The sequence below is a fragment of the Carassius carassius genome, chromosome 17 (genome assembly GCF_963082965.1).
Source record: "Carassius carassius chromosome 17, fCarCar2.1, whole genome shotgun sequence".
NCBI classification, from domain to species: Eukaryota; Metazoa; Chordata; class Actinopteri; order Cypriniformes; family Cyprinidae; genus Carassius; species Carassius carassius.
In genome coordinates, this window is record NC_081771.1 from 24,130,584 (window position 1) to 24,146,996 (window position 16,413).

Here is a 16,413-nt window from a genome sequence, read left to right on the forward strand (position 1 = left end):
CACTCATCAACAGGTCTGACCCCTTTCCAGAGTGTCCTCGGATACCAACCCCAGGGGCGGACTGGCCATCTGGAGCACCGGGACTTTTCCCGGTGGGCCGCTAGCCAATGTGGGCCGGCCCACCCGGTACACAAATATATATATATATATATATATATATATATATATATATATTTCTTTTTTTTTTTTTTTTTTAATTGACGGAAATCATAATATTACATCTCTTTTCTACGCAAATGGATGAGTGAGTCGATCGCACAGCCAACAAGCGCATTTTCGTCTAATTTAGAGAGAGACAGATTCATCTGGTACAGCGAATTTCTCTGAGCAGCAGGCCACTGTATACGTTCACTTAAAACATAACTGACTGTGTTTACAAGAATACTTGCAAAGACAATTATTTTGAAATAATTGTGTGTGTATTTGTTCATTCAGAAGTTAGGATACCCAAAAGATGAATTAATTCTTTGTACGCGCATTGTCTGAAATGCTGCTCACAGCGCGTGCTTTGAACGAGTGCGCGCAAGCTTCGAACGCGCGCAAATTGTTTAAAAAAGTTGAATCAGCAAGATTTAGAAACAAGTGAAAACGATCAACTACGATACATTTCACCCCTCCAAGCGAGTGAACAACGCGAATTTTAAATCACTATTCAAGATAGCCCGTCGGGAAGAGCAGTGATACATTTTGGAGCCCGACTGCAAAACACAATAGCCCCTGGACGTCGGGCTAGCGATTTTGCGAGCCCTGCACCTCAGATCTATCCAGTTTGTGAACCACTGGTTTCCACAATGTTTTCGTTAAACAAAATAAATGATTATTTTAAAAGATTTACTCAAGAGAATAATCTGTTCACGAATCGGATCACGAACTTATATTACCGCATATTCATGCATCTGTTGCAGTGTTGGGAAGGTTACTTTGGAAATGTAATAGGTTACAGATTATAAATTACCCTATTTAAAATGTAATAGTAGTGTAACTTTTTCAATTACTTTATTAAAGTAATGTAACTAATTACTTTTGATTACTTTTTGATTACTTTTCAAAATCTCCAATAAATGTTTATTTGCAACTGTTAATCATCTTCAAACATTTACACCATTCAGGTTTAACCTTACAGCAGTGCTCAATACTGTCAGACTTTTACAATCCTTCATCACTTGAATTAAGATGATCAAATTTGAACACATGTCTGCATGTCTGCTTCATTAATTTCCACATGGGGCGGACTGGGATAAAATTTCAGACCGGGAAATCTCAAACTCATACAAACAAATTCATGGACAACACTATTTTTTGTATGGACCTGATATAAAAAAAAAATTTAAATCTTTAGTTTGGGGACATGCAAAATAATTAAAAGTTCTCTCCTGAACTTCACCTTCACTTCATTTCTTTTTTCTTTTCAGTCTCTTTATTTTGCCCTGTTATCCATCTACCTCATGACTTTAACACTCAAGATTTAACAAAACTATACTTTCTAAATTGCCTACATGTCAAATTGAGTGCATCACTACAATATAAAATCCTAATACTGAACATGAGTCATGTTTTTCCCTCACAAAAATTAACTGCTTTTATTACGTAAAAGTACAGTAACCATGTTTTTTTTAATTATTGTTATTGCAAATGGATTACCATTTGTATTTATTTTTAAATAAATAAATATGTAAATTTGTGGCATGGTTTAACAACAGTAACCTTTGTCTCTGAATTTATAGCAAATATTAAAACTTTGCATATGCTTTGATTCAAGTGTACTTTTGATATATTTGTCCAAAATGTGGCATATTCCGTCCGTGTTAGGCAATAGCAATTCCGTTTTTATGACTGGATTCTACTAACCAGACTATGTTTCTGCATCGCGGAAATTATAGGGCCGTACGTCTCAGAATAGTCAGTTCAATTTGGGAAAGAAATCAATTACATCTGTATGTGGATGTGTGTAAATATTCAAATGTAATCCCCACTGTAATCTTTAAAATTTTCAGAAGTAACTGTAATTTAATGACTCATTTTTGTCTTAGTAACTGTAACTGATTACAGTTACATTTATTTTGTAATTAAATTACGTAATTAAGTTACATGTAACTAGTTACTCCCCAACACTGGTTAATTGAATGCAAAGTGTGAGTTCTAGGAGAATGTTTGTCTCGTGATGAACATGTATCACTCACTAGGAGTCGCTAAATGAACAGCTGCAGCACACAGGTTATCTTTTTTTTTTTTTTCAATGGAGGATCAGTTGCCCTATTGGTTAAAATCCCCAAACAGTATACTTAAATATCAAATAAATAAATTACATCAAAACAGGGGCGTTTGCGTTTTGATGTGGTGGGCTGCTGTGGGCCAGAAAGTCCAGGGCCACTTTTTGGTCCCAGTCCGCCCCTGACCAACCCCCTATGTTCCCGTGGTCTGGCAAACCATCATCAGTCCCTGCTGTGGATGACTGGATTCATCGGAGCGAGAGGGTGTGGGACAGTGCTCATGTCCGCCTACAACGAGCTGTCCGAGTACAGGAACTCCAGGCTAACAAGCGACGTCGCCCACATCCATCCTACCAACCAGGACAAAGGGTCTGGCTCTCAACACGGGATCTCAAGTTGCGGCTACCAAGCAGGAAGCTCAGCCCAAGGTACGTTGGCCCTTTCAAAATTCTACGAAGAATCAATGAAGTCACTTACCAAATTAGAGCTTCCTGCTAACTACCGTATCTCTCCCTCCTTCCATGTCTAACTGCTGAAACCAGTCCACACAGATGCTGACCCCAATCATGAGGCTCAAGAGCCACCACCGCCACTGGACATTGATGGAGCACCGGCCTACATGGTCAAGGAATTACTGGACTCGAGAAGGAGAGGGGGTCAGCTCCAATATTTTGTGTACTGGGAGGGCTATGGACCTGAGGAGAGGTCATGGGTAGCCGCCAGCGACATTCTGGATCCGTCTCTCACGGAGGACTTCCATCGAGCCAGACCCGATTGACCAGCGCCACGACCATGGGGACGTCTGCGTCGAGTGCCAGGAGGCACTCCTAGGGAAGGGGATTCTGTAACGCCATGCCAGCAGAGGGAGCCCTCACCAGAGTACTGACTGTTCACCACTCCCTCTGCTTCTACAGTCATTTCCTGTTTGGGACTATTTAACATGTGCTAGCATGACACTTCACTGCGAAGTATTGCCAGTTAACCTGCCTTACCAAGCGTTTTCCTTGTGAGTATTCTGACTGCCTGTTTGATCACGATTCTGCCTGTTATCTCGTTCACGTCTCTTGGATTGCCCCTTTGGATTTACTACTTGTTTGGACTGATGTTTGTGTTTGACCTGTTCGCCTGCCTACTCGTCTCTGCCTATTGGATAACCCCTGTGTACAGTCATGGCCAAAAGTTTTGAGAATTACATAAATATTGGAAATTGGAAAAGTTGCTGCTTGAGGTTTTATAATAGCAATTTGCATATACTCCAGAATGTTATGAAGAGTGATCAGATGAATTGCATAGTCCTTCTTTGCCATGAAAATTAACTTAATCCCAAAAAACTTAATCCCTTTCCACTGCATTTCATTGCTGTCATTAAAGGACCTGCTGAGATCATTTCAGTAATCGTCTTGTTAACTCAGGTGAGAATGTTGACGAGCACAAGGCTGGAGATCATTATGTCAGGCTGATTGGGTTAGAATGGCAGACTTGACATGTTAAAAGGAGGGTGATGCTTAAAATCAATGTTCTTCCATTGTTAACCATGGTGACCTGCAAAGAAATGCGTGCAGCCATCATTGCGTTGCATAAAAATGGCTTCACAGGCAAGGATATTGTGGCTACTAAGATTGCACCTAAATCAACAATTTATAGGATCATCAAGAACTTCAAGGAAAGAGGTTCAATTCTTGTAAAGAAGGCTTCAGGGCGTCCAAGAAAGTCCAGCAAGCGCCAGGACTCCTAAAGAGGATTCAGCTGCTGGATCGGAGTGCCACCAGTGCAGAGCTTGCTCAGGAATGGCAGAAGGCAGGTGTGAGCGCATCTGCACGCACAGTGAGGCCAAGACTTTTGGAAGATGGCCTGGTGTCAAGAAGGGCAGCAAAGAAGCCACTTGTCTTCTCTCCACATCAGGGACAGATTGATCTTCTGCAGAAAGTATAGTGAATGGACTGCTGAGGACTGGGGCAAAGTCATATTTTCCGATGAAGCCCCTTTCCGATTGTTTGGGGCATCTGGAAAAAGGCTTGTCCGGAGAAGAAAAGGTGAGCGCTACCATCAGTCCTGTGTCATGCCAACAGTAAAGCATCCTGACACCATTCATGTGTGGGGTTGCTTCTCATCCAAGGGAGTGGGCTCACAATTCTGCCCAAAAACACAGCCATGAATAAAGAATGGTACCAAAACACCCTCCAACAGCAACTTCTTCCAACAATCCAACAACAGTTTGGTGAAGAACAATGCATTTTCCAGCACGATGGAGCACCGTGCCATAAGGCAAAAGTGATAACTAAGTGGCTCGGGGACCAGAATGTTGAAATTTTGGGTCCATGGCCTGGAAACTCCCCAGATCTGAATCCCATTGAGAACTTGTGGTCAACTTGTGGTTGCTATCAGTCAGGATTTGGCCCAGAAGTTGATTGAGAGCATGCCCAGTCGAATTGCAGAGGTCCTGAAAAAGAAGGGCCAACACTGCAAATACTGACTCTTTGCATAAATGTCATGTAATTGTCGATAAAAGCATTTGAAACGTATGAAGTGCTTGTAATTATATTTCAGTACATCACAGAAACAACTGAAACAAAGATCTAAAAGCAGTTTAGCAGCAACTTTTTGAAAAATAATATTTATGTAATTCTCAAAACTTTTGGCCACGACTGTATGTTGAAAGATCGGACTGCCCTTATGGTATTGACACTTTGCCTGGTAACACGACTCTGATTATAAGATCTTCCTTTAATAAACTCCTGCAAATGGATTCACATTCTGCCTCAGCCTCTTCGTTACAACTTTCTTTGAATATATGTTATATTTTCCCTCTCCTTTTTTGTTGTTCTTTTTTTTCATTTTAGTAGCTTTTTTCAAATATGTTTATGTACATTTAAATTTTTATTTCTGTTTTAGTCATTTTAGTACATTGAGTTAAACTAAATTCAAATGCAAAATTTTTCTGTGACAACTAAATTAAATAAAAATGCTATATATATTATATATATTATATATATATATATTATTTAACATTAATTTTAGTTCTAATAACAAAATTGTTAAAGTGTTTAGTTAACTATAATAAATGAAACTTAAAAAAAGTAAAATGAATTAACAATAATTATACTCAATCAGTATGCACACACAAGGGGGGAAAGGGGGTTATATTCATCAGTTTCCACCAGAAACTATGTCAATGTTACCTTGATCATTAGTGCAATCATTTTTCTGCCTCGCCTAATTTCTTTCTTGGGAATAAAGCTGGACCCTCATAGCAGACAATCAGTCATTGCTGTAGAGCTATTAGACAGGAAGACCTTGATTCTAGTTTTTCTGTACATCTCAGGTCAAGTTCACCAGTGCTGTGAAGCTGTCGGAGGGTAGCGCTATCGAATATGGGCGAGAGGAAGAGGAGAATTTCTTCAAGCGGCTCGGTAAATGGCGGTCTGGTCGGAGGAACCCTTCCAAGCTTCACCACACAGAAGAGAAAGATGGTAGAATCCTGGGGTGCCTTCCCCGACCCCCGTCCACAATTCGCTGTGTTTGTTTGTTTGTGTGCCCGTATTTGATGTGTCTTGTGCTTCTGGTACACTCCTCTACCATCTTCCATACCAGCTCTCTGTGTGTTTGTCCATCTTTGTCAGAGCCATCCGCTGGAAGAGGGACTGTGGTTCTCTGACCTATGACCCGGCACCATGACCCGTCACAGCTTTGTCAGACTTGTCGTGAACCTTCAGCTCTCCAAGTTAATAGTTAATAGTTACTAGATGTTTGTTCAGGGGATTTCAGAAGTCATAGTTTGATTTGCAAATCTTGAGTATTCTTGTTGTTTCAGACTAGTGCCAAAAAACAGACTTGCATGTTCATTTGCTATCACCGGATGCATATTTCATAAATTATTTTCAGCTGTTCATGTAGAGGTTCTACACTCCTTTGACTTACACCGTTCTCTACCATGACAAGGTTGCCATGGATTCCAGGAGCGTTTGGCTGCCAGTCAGGAGGCCATGAAGAATAAGAACATTGTGAATCTAGGTGCAATCAGACAGGGCATGAAGAGATTTCAGTTCCTGTTGAACTGCTGTGAACCGGGAACCATACCAGATGCTTCGATTTTAGCAGCAGCACTGGACCTGGTCAGTTTTGTTTCTTCTGTTTATATATATATATATATATATATATATATACACAGTACAGACCAAAAGTTTGGACACACCTTCTCATTCAAAGAATTTTCTTTATTTTTTCATGACTATGAAAATTGTAGATTCACACTGAAGGCATCAAAACTATGAATTAACACATGTGGAATTATATATGGAATTATAACAAAAAAGTGTGAAACAACTAAAACAAAATGTCATATTCTAGGTCCTTCAAAGTAGCCACCTTTTGCTTTGATTACTGCTTTGCACACTCTTGGCATTCTCTTGATGAGCTTTAAGAGGTAGTCACCTGAAATGGTCTTCCAACAGTCTTGAAGGAGTTCCCCGAGAGATGCTTAGCACTTGTTGGCCCTTTTGCCTTCTGTCTGCGGTCCAGCTCACCCCTAAACCAGCTCGGTTGACTGTGGAGGCCAGGTCATCTGGCGCAGCACCCCATCACTCTCCTTCTTGGTCAAATAGCCCTCGATGCCTTCAGTGTGATTCTACAATTTTCAAAGTCATGAAAATAAAGAAAACTCTTTGAATGAGAAGGTGTGTCCAAACTTTTGGTCTGTACTATATATATATATATATATATATATATATATATATATATATATATATATATATATAAAATGGTGTCACATTACCATTGAACGTACATACTAGACTGTAAAATATACAGAGATAATATAACTCTATAAATAGGGAGAGATAATATTGAAAATTATTTTAATCAAGATAAGGCTGGAATATACTACACAAGTTTTGCTCACATTTGTGTCTGAATGAGTTGACGCTAGTTGGCGAAAGCCAGAGCCAGTCAGAGTTGATGGATTTCACAGAAAATCACATTGTGTATGAAGAGCACATATTTAGCTTCAGACTATGATTCCATGCAGTCAGAGGATATCAAACATATTTGTTTTAAGTTTTAATTTGTCGCTGATCCTAGCAAAGATGCACATTAGTTCAGAATGCCTTGAAAGTCTAATTGTGTGTTATCCTGTGTGTAAGATTTAGTCTATGATGCCCAGAATGTGTGATGATATGATGCTAGATAAAAGCAGCAAGTGTATGATGCCTGTAGTGTTTTAAAATGTGTGTATTAATTTCAAAGTTGTGTAGTGTATACCAGTCTTAAATGTGCAATTATCATGTTTATGTATTTATTTTTTCAAAATGTGTTGGTCCCTTTTGGTATACAGTTTTGCTCATAAGTTTTAAATACCCCTTGCAGAATGTGCAAAATGTTAATAATTTGAAACAAAATAAGAGGGATAATGAAAATTGCATGTTATTTTTTATTTACTACTTTAAGGAATAAGCCATTTCATAAAACAGATAATTACATGTACTCCACAAAACAAAATAATAACTGAATTTATAAAAATGACCCCGTTCAAAAGTTTACATACCCTTGAATCTTAATACTATGAGTCATTTCCTGGATGAACAATTACTTTTTTATATTTTGTGATAGTTGTTCATGAGTCCCTTGTTAGTCCTGAGCAGTTCAACTGCCTGCTGTTCTTCAGAAAAATCCTCCAGCTCCTGTACATTCTTTGGTTTTCCAGCATCTTCTGCAAATTTTAACTCCTTCCAAAAGCGACTTTGATTATGAGACCCTAATTTCACACTGAAGACAACTGAGGGACTCTTACACAACTATTACAAAAGGTGGAAACATTTACTGATTCTCAAGAAGGCAACACAATGCATTTAGAGCTGGGGGATGAAAAACACCCTGCATCTTTAAATCAAGGTCAAAAATTGGTCTTAATTTTCAGTGAAAATAAGGAACCGATTATTGTCTTGTTAATTTTTCTAAATGTCTTCACCAGGAAGCACCCGTGGTGGCAAGGGCCTCGCTTTTCCTAGAGTGTGCTCGTTTTGTGCATCGCTGTAACCGTGGTAACTGGCCAGAGTGGATGAAAGGTCACCATGTGAACATCACTAAGAGAGGGCTGTCCAGAGGACGATCGCCTATAGCAGGAAACAAAAGAAACACAAAGCTCCAGTGGAACGCAGCCAAACACTTTTACCAGTGGGGAGATGTGAGTCACATTATGCTGACAGATATGCAGATGTAGTCTTTCCTGCAGAAAACATTCTTATGTAATTTTTTGAGAAATTCATATTTGGTATTTGTCTGCATTTAATATATGTGTCCTTGAAAAGGCAATCGGCACTCGGCTGAGTGAAATTTGCCACTCAGACACTGAGAGTCCAGCCAACATCTTGGGTTTTATCTATGATGAAGAGAGCAAGAGAAGAGCAAAAAAGGAGGACGAGGAAGAAGATTATCTGGATGACAGTAAGACTGGAGATGAGTGCTGACAAAACGAACAGACATTGGAATTTTGGGATCCAATATAATAGTTGAGCATTTAGCTGATGGCTTTTTTATGATTCTTTCAACAGACACAGTCAACCCCACAAAGTGTGGATGTCCCTTTTCTCTGAAGATGGCTGCTTGTCAGCTGCTTCTGGAGATCACCACTTTCCTGCGAGAGACCTTTCCCTGTCTTCCCAGACCCAGAACAGAGCCCCTTGTGGTCAGTTTTGGTATTGTCTCCCTCAGACAAGATTTATTCAGCGGTAAAATAACTGAAAATAAATAAAAACTACACTGAAGTTAAGGTACTTTATAAATAATTCTCATGGCTTTATGATTTACAATTCAGAGATATCTGATAAAATCATATCTTCATAAATACATCTTTCATTATGTCTGTATATGGCAGAATAAAGCTTTGTACCCATTCTATTCTATTCTATTCTATTCTATAGTCTAATTTATTTATAGCTGCAGGTTGTAACTTTTTTTTGGTTAAAAATGATCCAAAATCAGTATTTGATTGCAGACAGCCTGGGTTTAAACAAGATGTGTATTTTAAAGACAACCAGTTCGATGGGAGCGTTGTTTCCCTTTTGGGTTAAAAGAATTTCTTAATATGAAATTCAAATGATGTGACAATTAGAGATTAAACTGTGCAGAAATTGAAATCTGCATGCTAGTACACACTATACTCAGTCAAGCAATGCTAATGTTGTTAACATTAATAATTTGAGAATAAAGTATAAAAATAGTAATAAATTGCAGGGTTTGATGTGATATGAGCTAATCGATTGTTATATCGTTAAATCACCATTGGTAGCGCGATTTATTGTAATGCTTTTTTCCTAAGTTGGTCAGAACAAAGCGTGGCAGACTTGTTACTTACTTGTTCAGATGACAATATATTATGAAAATTCTTATTTGGGTCATATATTCCAAGACGTAGGCTAGAATCTGTGATTACTAAGTACAGTGAATATCCACACCGGTGCGGTGACTAACAGCTTCACCTCAAAACAGATTCATTGGCGCTAGATCACAACCCACACATGGAATGTAATTCCGCCAGGATCTGCAGTTCCAGGTTTTAAAAAATAGATGGCAACAAAGATGCAAAACTTACGGACTGCAGCTTTAAAAAAAACACCTTGCTCTGTGCACTGTGCTAGACTAACTGAGATTTGTCACAGCACTTGTATATTGTTGCTCTCTTTTTGGTTCGATTGATTCAACTTTGTAAGTCGCTTTGTATAAAAGCATCTGGTAAATGGCTAAATATAAATGTCTCTCTTTCAGTTCATAATTTGGAATTTGTATTCAGTTGGCCCCATAACAGGATGTTGAAATGGAATGACAGGAAAATAAATTTACTGAATTGAATAAAGAATGGCGAATGAATATCTCAATTGGAGCCTTGCCGTATATTCAGCCTGTTTGACTTCTGATTGAAGGGTAAGCGGATCTTAAACCGCATAGTAAAAGACATATAACAGGCTTGTCTTTTGACTTCAATAGGATTTAGAGAGCTGTCGTTTGCGTCTGGACCCTGAGCTAGGCCGTCACCGCTATGAGAGGAAGATCAGCTTTGCAGGAATCCTGGATGATGAAGATGGACAAGACGATTCTCTGAACAGCAGCAGCCACACCCTCAAGTCTGACACTGGCTGTGAGGAAAAGAAATCATCACAAGAGCCACTGGGTAAAATGAAAGAGGAATAATTGTCTACATGTTTGATCAAGGCTACAGTCTGATTTACCATTTTCTTTTTTCTCGTCTTTCCCCAGCTCCAATTAGAAAGATCCGTATTGGTGGCTCTCGGTTGCTACAAATTAAAGGAGCAAGGAGTTTCCGAGTAAAGAAAGGAGGCTCTTTATCTTCTATCCGCCGAGCAGGGAGTCTGAAAAGCACTAAGATGTCCAGACAGGACTCTGAGTCTGAAAATGATGCAGAATCAGAACGACTGCTCTCCCAGAGTAGAGATACTGTCACTGATATAGGTCAGACAGTCCTCCTCCAGCCCTGTATGAATTTATTTTGGCTAGACTTCATGTGAGGACTTTAATGTTAAATTTGTAAGTGTCAAAATTAGGGAGCTGGCCAAAGCTTCCAAACCTTATTCGGGAAGACATGCATATGTACAGGCAAATGTATAATTAACCTTGCTGAATTATAGAAAGAGAGAGAAAATTGTTTGGCTGACTCAGCAAACACAAGGTTAATGTAATGCTTTTACTAAACATATCTAAATGTACATATTATAACTTAATGGTCACTTTGTGAAGCTAAGTGTTCAGACGATATTAAGGTGTGTTTTTAACTTCAGTCTGGATGGACATTTTACAGTTCTTTCATTAAATGTGTCTCAGCAATTTAACATTGAACATTGAGCTATTTGAAAGGTTTTTACTCCTGCTTTAAATCTTCAGAGTGAGAGATATATGAACAAAAAAATGTTATACATTGTATAAGGTAAAGGAGGGGTCAAATGTCTAAAAAAATTAATAAATATAAAGGATTTATTTCTATATATAATTAGATTTCTGATTCAAACTGAAACTTTTTCTTTGTACCCTTTTAGTCTGATTTACATGATTTTTTTGGATGACACAAGGCTTATTTGCTATATGAAAACTATAATGTCAAAGCAATGCATATAACATATAACTGCCCACTTCCAAATCTAAAACATACATTTTGTCATTACCACAAATAGATATGTCAAACAAATATGTTTATGCAGATAATGGCTTTTCTGCACATTACTAACAGTAATGCAGTAAACCAGAAATTGACAACATATATAAGAACTTCTTTTCATTGATTACAGTGTGTTTATGTGTTATATGTTTAGGGAGCCCTTGGAGTGCTAGTGAGCCAAGCATTGAACCTGAGGGTCCTGGCAGCACAGGGGGTCTGGAAGACAACTACCATCGCAACATGTCCTGGCTACATGTAAGTACCAGCACTCTGACTTTTCTCTGTGTGAAATAAATGTGTCTGATATTTGTCTGATACAATCATCTTTCTCAAATTTCAGATTATGATTCTGCTGTGCAACCAGCAGAGTTTCATCTGCACTCATGTGGATTTCTGCCACCCTCGCTGCTATCAGCACCACAGCCGCTCATGTTCTCGGCTCGTCCGTGCCATCAAACTTCTATACGGAGAGACAGTAGACAGTCTGAAAGAGAACAGCACTACCGGCAATATCAGTGGCCGCGCCAAGAAGAGCAAAGAGGTGGTTAAATAATATTCAGTGTTTCTGTAGCAGTGTTCAAGATTGCCTAAAACAGAATAATAGAAAATTATTCAAATAGACAAGCTTTTTTTGTTTATTTATTTATGTGCAGACACAACACAGCATTGTTAGTTATTTGTCCAAGTTTCATACATTATCGCTCTAAAATTTCTAAACGTGCACAAGTGCGCAACATGCTGTTTTCTTTTTTTGCCTAAATTATGATAGGGCAGTTTAGAGCTGACAGGAGAGGGAGAGCGGGCTGGGACAGGGAAAGGTCCTTCATTTGGAATTCGAACTTGGGACGCCCGTAGCACAAAGGTGCTGTATGGCAGTGTGCAGCCAACAAGACAATTGGCACGGACCAACATGCTTGTTTCTGAAGGAAATTCAATATCTGGGTGTAAAAAATGGCCGAAAATGTGTTGGTATTTTTATATTTATAACATTCAGTATAGTTAAGCAATATCACACCAGCAGAATTGCTATTTTCCTGAATATTAGCACAATTAGCAAACGTCTTAGACACGAAGCCTCAACAAAACCATTGTAGTCTCCAATCTCCAGTCAACATACAGTGGTGTTTAGCTGCTAAATGAACCTGTGTTTTAAACAAATAAGTTGAGCGAATGATTCGGTGACACTTTCATTTGCTTTGTTTTTGAATGAAGCAGGCCTTTTAATACACTGAATGAATTTATAATTCATAAAGCATTCATTTACTGGCAGTTTTAGTTTTAAATTGGAATCAAAATGGCACTTTCATTTGCATCTTTTAAGCAACAGTAAAAATACACTGTACCGTATGGGTTGACTAAAGGCATTCAGGTGCAACCTAAATGAGCCCTTCCTATCTCAGCCTGCCCAAATACAGTATATAATTGTTTTTTGTGTCAGTGTTCAGACAAATCCTGCCTCCGGACCCCATCCATGAAGAGACGCCCCACTGACAGCAGTGCTGAGGGGAAAAAAGACACTGGCATGCTAAAGTACATCCGCAACCAGGTCTCACCTTATTGTCTATTACTTGTATAAAAGCTATTGCTGTTGTTACAAATCCATAAAGACCGCGTGTTAGTTGTGTTAGGTGTACTATGTTCTATTCCATTAGGTAATGAGTCTGTCTCCAGCCCCTTTGTCCTTGCTTATAAAAGCAGCCCCTATCCTGACTGAGGACATGTATGGAGACATTTTGCCTGCAGCATGGGAGCTCCTGCTGAGTGTGGATGAACATATGGCTGCAGCTGCAGGTCTGTCTAGCTAATATATTCCTCCCTTGCTTAGGAATCTAGTCATTAGCTAGTTAATGCAGTTTTTGTCAGCTGTGCTTCATTTTAAAGCACATGGATTCTTTACATATTTAACACAATGCAAAACTTGTGCAGTCTGTATTCATTCATCCATTTCTTAAATGATTCTCTATGTCCATAATCATGCAAACACATAGCTGCCCTGTTCCTGCTGTGCGCGGTGAAGGTGCCGGATGGAGTGACCGAAATGATGATGGCTGAGTTTCAGCATCAGGAAGCATGTCAGAGAATTAACTCCATTTTGAAATTCTACACTGTCTGGAGATTCCGGTACCAAGTTTGGCCTCGGATGGAAGAGGGGGCTCAGCAGATATTTAAGGTAGGTCCATTTGATTTTTACGATTTACCTGCAGTATGTATAATTCACTCTGATATTAATTTGTTTTCAATCATTATAACAAAATAATATCAATACTGATGTTGTTTCATAGATTCCTCCACCCAGCATTAACTTCACACTGCCCTCTCCTATCCTGGGAATGCCCTGTGTGCCTATATTTGACCCTCCATGGGTTCCTGTTAATGCAGGCACTGTTCCAGATGCAATCAGTGAAGATCAGTTTGTAGGTTTTTGTGGCCAACTGCATCAAAACTTTGCTGCCATAAGGCAAAATGATCATGCACAAATTTTACATAAGATATTTTCCTGTTTCCCACCATTCATTTCCTTTTCTGCTCCCTATGCATTTCAGAAATCATTCTCAGCACGAGCAGTATCTCGCTCTCACCAACGGGCAGAACACATCCTGAAAAACATGCAGCAGGAGGAAGAGAAGAGGAGGCTCGGTCGTGAGGCCAGCATCATCACGGCCATCCCTATCGCTCAGGAGGCCTGCTATGAGCCCACATGTAGTCCACCACCTGAGCAGGAAGAGGAAGGTGTGTCATTTCTGCGCTGTACCAGTTAGGGTTATATCATAGTCATTTCCTTGATCTTTTCAGATTCATTTTATTATGAAAACAGTTATGTAAGTTACTTCCTGTAGCTCAAAACTTGGTCCAAAAAGAGCATTGATTGTAACTAAGCTGGCAAAAAATCTTATCTACTTAGCTTGCTAAAGGCAGGAAATTCAGAACAATTATACATACATATATACATAACCACTCACATTTACTATTAAGTACTTTTTTGGGGGGGTGTATGACTCTTCCCTGTAAGTCTTAAATGACTTGTGTCAGAAAGAAAGTGGGAAGTGGTCATTAATTTAAAAAAATAAATATATACATATATATTTAAGTGACCTCTTTAAGTGAAGGTTGTCAGGGTTTGATTTTGAAACACTGGTTTCACTTTAAACCTAATGATCAGTCCTGAAAACAGTTTTACACCTCATGGGTTTTCAGAACTTGTTCATAGAGCTGAGCTGTTTATGAACAAATATAATATCTGGTGTCCTCTTCTCTGTCAGTAGAAGATGTGGTGAACTTGACATCACGTCGTCTGTCCGTCAGCCCCTCTTGTGCCTCCAGTAACTCCCACAGAAACTACTCCTTCCGCAGGGGCTCTGTGTGGTCAGTGCGGTCAGTGGTCAGTGCTGAAGGTAAGAAACAGTCAAAATTATGTATTTTCACACACTGCTTGTGGTGCCATCCCAGAGAGATTCAAAATCACTCTCATGGACCTTTTCCTGGACTGTGCCCAGCTGGTGGAATGACCTCCCAATCTCAATTCGAAAACAGCTTTACTCATTTTCAAAAAACATATAAAGACTTATTTTTTTTCGCCAGCACTTAATAAAGTGAAGTGACATTCAGCCAAGTATAGTGACCCATACTCAGAATTTGTGCTCTGCATTTAACCCATCCGAAATGCACACACACACAGAGCAGTGAACACACACACACACTGTGAGCATACACCCGGAGCAGTGGGCAGCCATTTATGCTGCGGCGCCCGGGGAGCAGTTGGGGGTTCGATGCCTTGCTCAAGGGCACCTAAGTCGTGGTATTGAAGGTGGAGAGAGAACTGTACATGCACTCCCCCCACCCACAATTCCTGCCGGCCCGGGACTCAAACTCACAACCTTTCGATTGGGAGTCCGACTCTCTAACCATTAGGCCACGACTTCCCCTTGAAAAAAAGTGACGTGACATTCAGCCAAGTATGGTGACCCATACTCAGAATTTGTGCTCTGCATTTAACCCAATCCGAAATGCACACACACAGAGCAGTGAACACACACACACACTGTGAGCACACACCCAGAGCAGTGGGCAGCCATTTATGCTGCGGCGCCCGGGGAGCAGTTGGGGGTTCGATGCCTTGCTCAAGGGCACCTAAGTCGTGGTATTGAAGGTGGAGAGAGAACTGTACATGCACTCCCCCCACCCACAATTCCTGCCGGCCCGGGATTCGAACTCACAACCTTTCGATTGGGAGTCCGACTCTCTAACCATTAGGCCACGACTTCCCAACTAATACTATTACTTACCTTTTCTTTTCTTGTCTATCATATTCTTTAAAAAAAATACAATAAAAAAATAATAACCTGGCTACGTGTTCTGTACTAGACTAACTGAGACTTGTCATGGCACTTGTATACTGTTGTTGTTCTCTTGTTGGTCTGATTGCTTATATTGTTCTCATTTGTAAGTCGCTTTGGATAAAAGCGTCTGCTAAATGATTAAATGTAAATGTATTCACTGACCTGTTCACCATGAGCACGTTTAGGTATAGGTTAAGGAATCATAAAATCTTATATTCATAGGCCGTCATTGATTTTTTTGTTTTATAAAAGTGGTTTGTTTTACCTTAGATGATGAAAACACAACAGAACTCACACCAACACATCACATGCTGCAGCCACCCCAGTCTGTTTTCCCACCATGCATCTGTGCTGCTGTGTTGCCCATTGTGCACCTGATGGAAGATGGAGAAGTTCGGGAGGATGGAGTTGCAGGTGAGTGGCAAAGAAGAATAAAAAAAACAAAAAAAATTTTACCCCCTTCTCTTTTAGACCCTCAGAATGATTTATTTCTTTGTTTTGTGTTCCCACAGTATGTGCTGTTGCTCAGCAGGTTTTGTGGAACTGCCTGATTGAAGATCCAGCCTTGGTTCTTAGACATTTCCTGGAGAAACTCACAGTCAGTAATAGACAGGTAAAGTCAATAAATAAGTCATGCTTTTTAGAGAAGAAAAGGTGAACATGTGCTGTTATATGATGAAACATATGTGATGGTTGTTGTTCACAG

The 16,413-nt window shown here is 39.6% G+C and overlaps 1 protein-coding gene across 7 annotated transcripts in view; it reads left to right on the forward strand.

The window, feature by feature from the left end:
- LOC132161355 (protein unc-80 homolog) overlaps positions 1-16,413 on the forward strand; it is a 56,402-nt gene that overhangs the window by 25,254 nt on the left and 14,735 nt on the right. For 5 of the 7 annotated variants that reach the window (XM_059571333.1, XM_059571336.1, XM_059571335.1 and 2 more), the window contains 17 exons: positions 5,533-5,680; positions 6,150-6,322; positions 8,176-8,388; positions 8,513-8,648; positions 8,756-8,889; positions 10,188-10,371; positions 10,458-10,670; positions 11,525-11,625; positions 11,711-11,911; positions 12,809-12,916; positions 13,023-13,161; positions 13,359-13,540; positions 13,653-13,784; positions 13,914-14,100; positions 14,631-14,762; positions 15,978-16,121; positions 16,220-16,320. In XM_059571333.1, the coding sequence (XP_059427316.1) occupies positions 5,533-5,680; positions 6,150-6,322; positions 8,176-8,388; positions 8,513-8,648; positions 8,756-8,889; positions 10,188-10,371; positions 10,458-10,670; positions 11,525-11,625; positions 11,711-11,911; positions 12,809-12,916; positions 13,023-13,161; positions 13,359-13,540; positions 13,653-13,784; positions 13,914-14,100; positions 14,631-14,762; positions 15,978-16,121; positions 16,220-16,320 (2,628 nt within the window). The remainder of the gene's footprint in view (positions 1-5,532; positions 5,681-6,149; positions 6,323-8,175; positions 8,389-8,512; positions 8,649-8,755; positions 8,890-10,187; positions 10,372-10,457; positions 10,671-11,524; positions 11,626-11,710; positions 11,912-12,808; positions 12,917-13,022; positions 13,162-13,358; positions 13,541-13,652; positions 13,785-13,913; positions 14,101-14,630; positions 14,763-15,977; positions 16,122-16,219; positions 16,321-16,413) is intronic. The other 2 variants (XM_059571334.1, XM_059571339.1) reach the window with 1 other exon arrangement.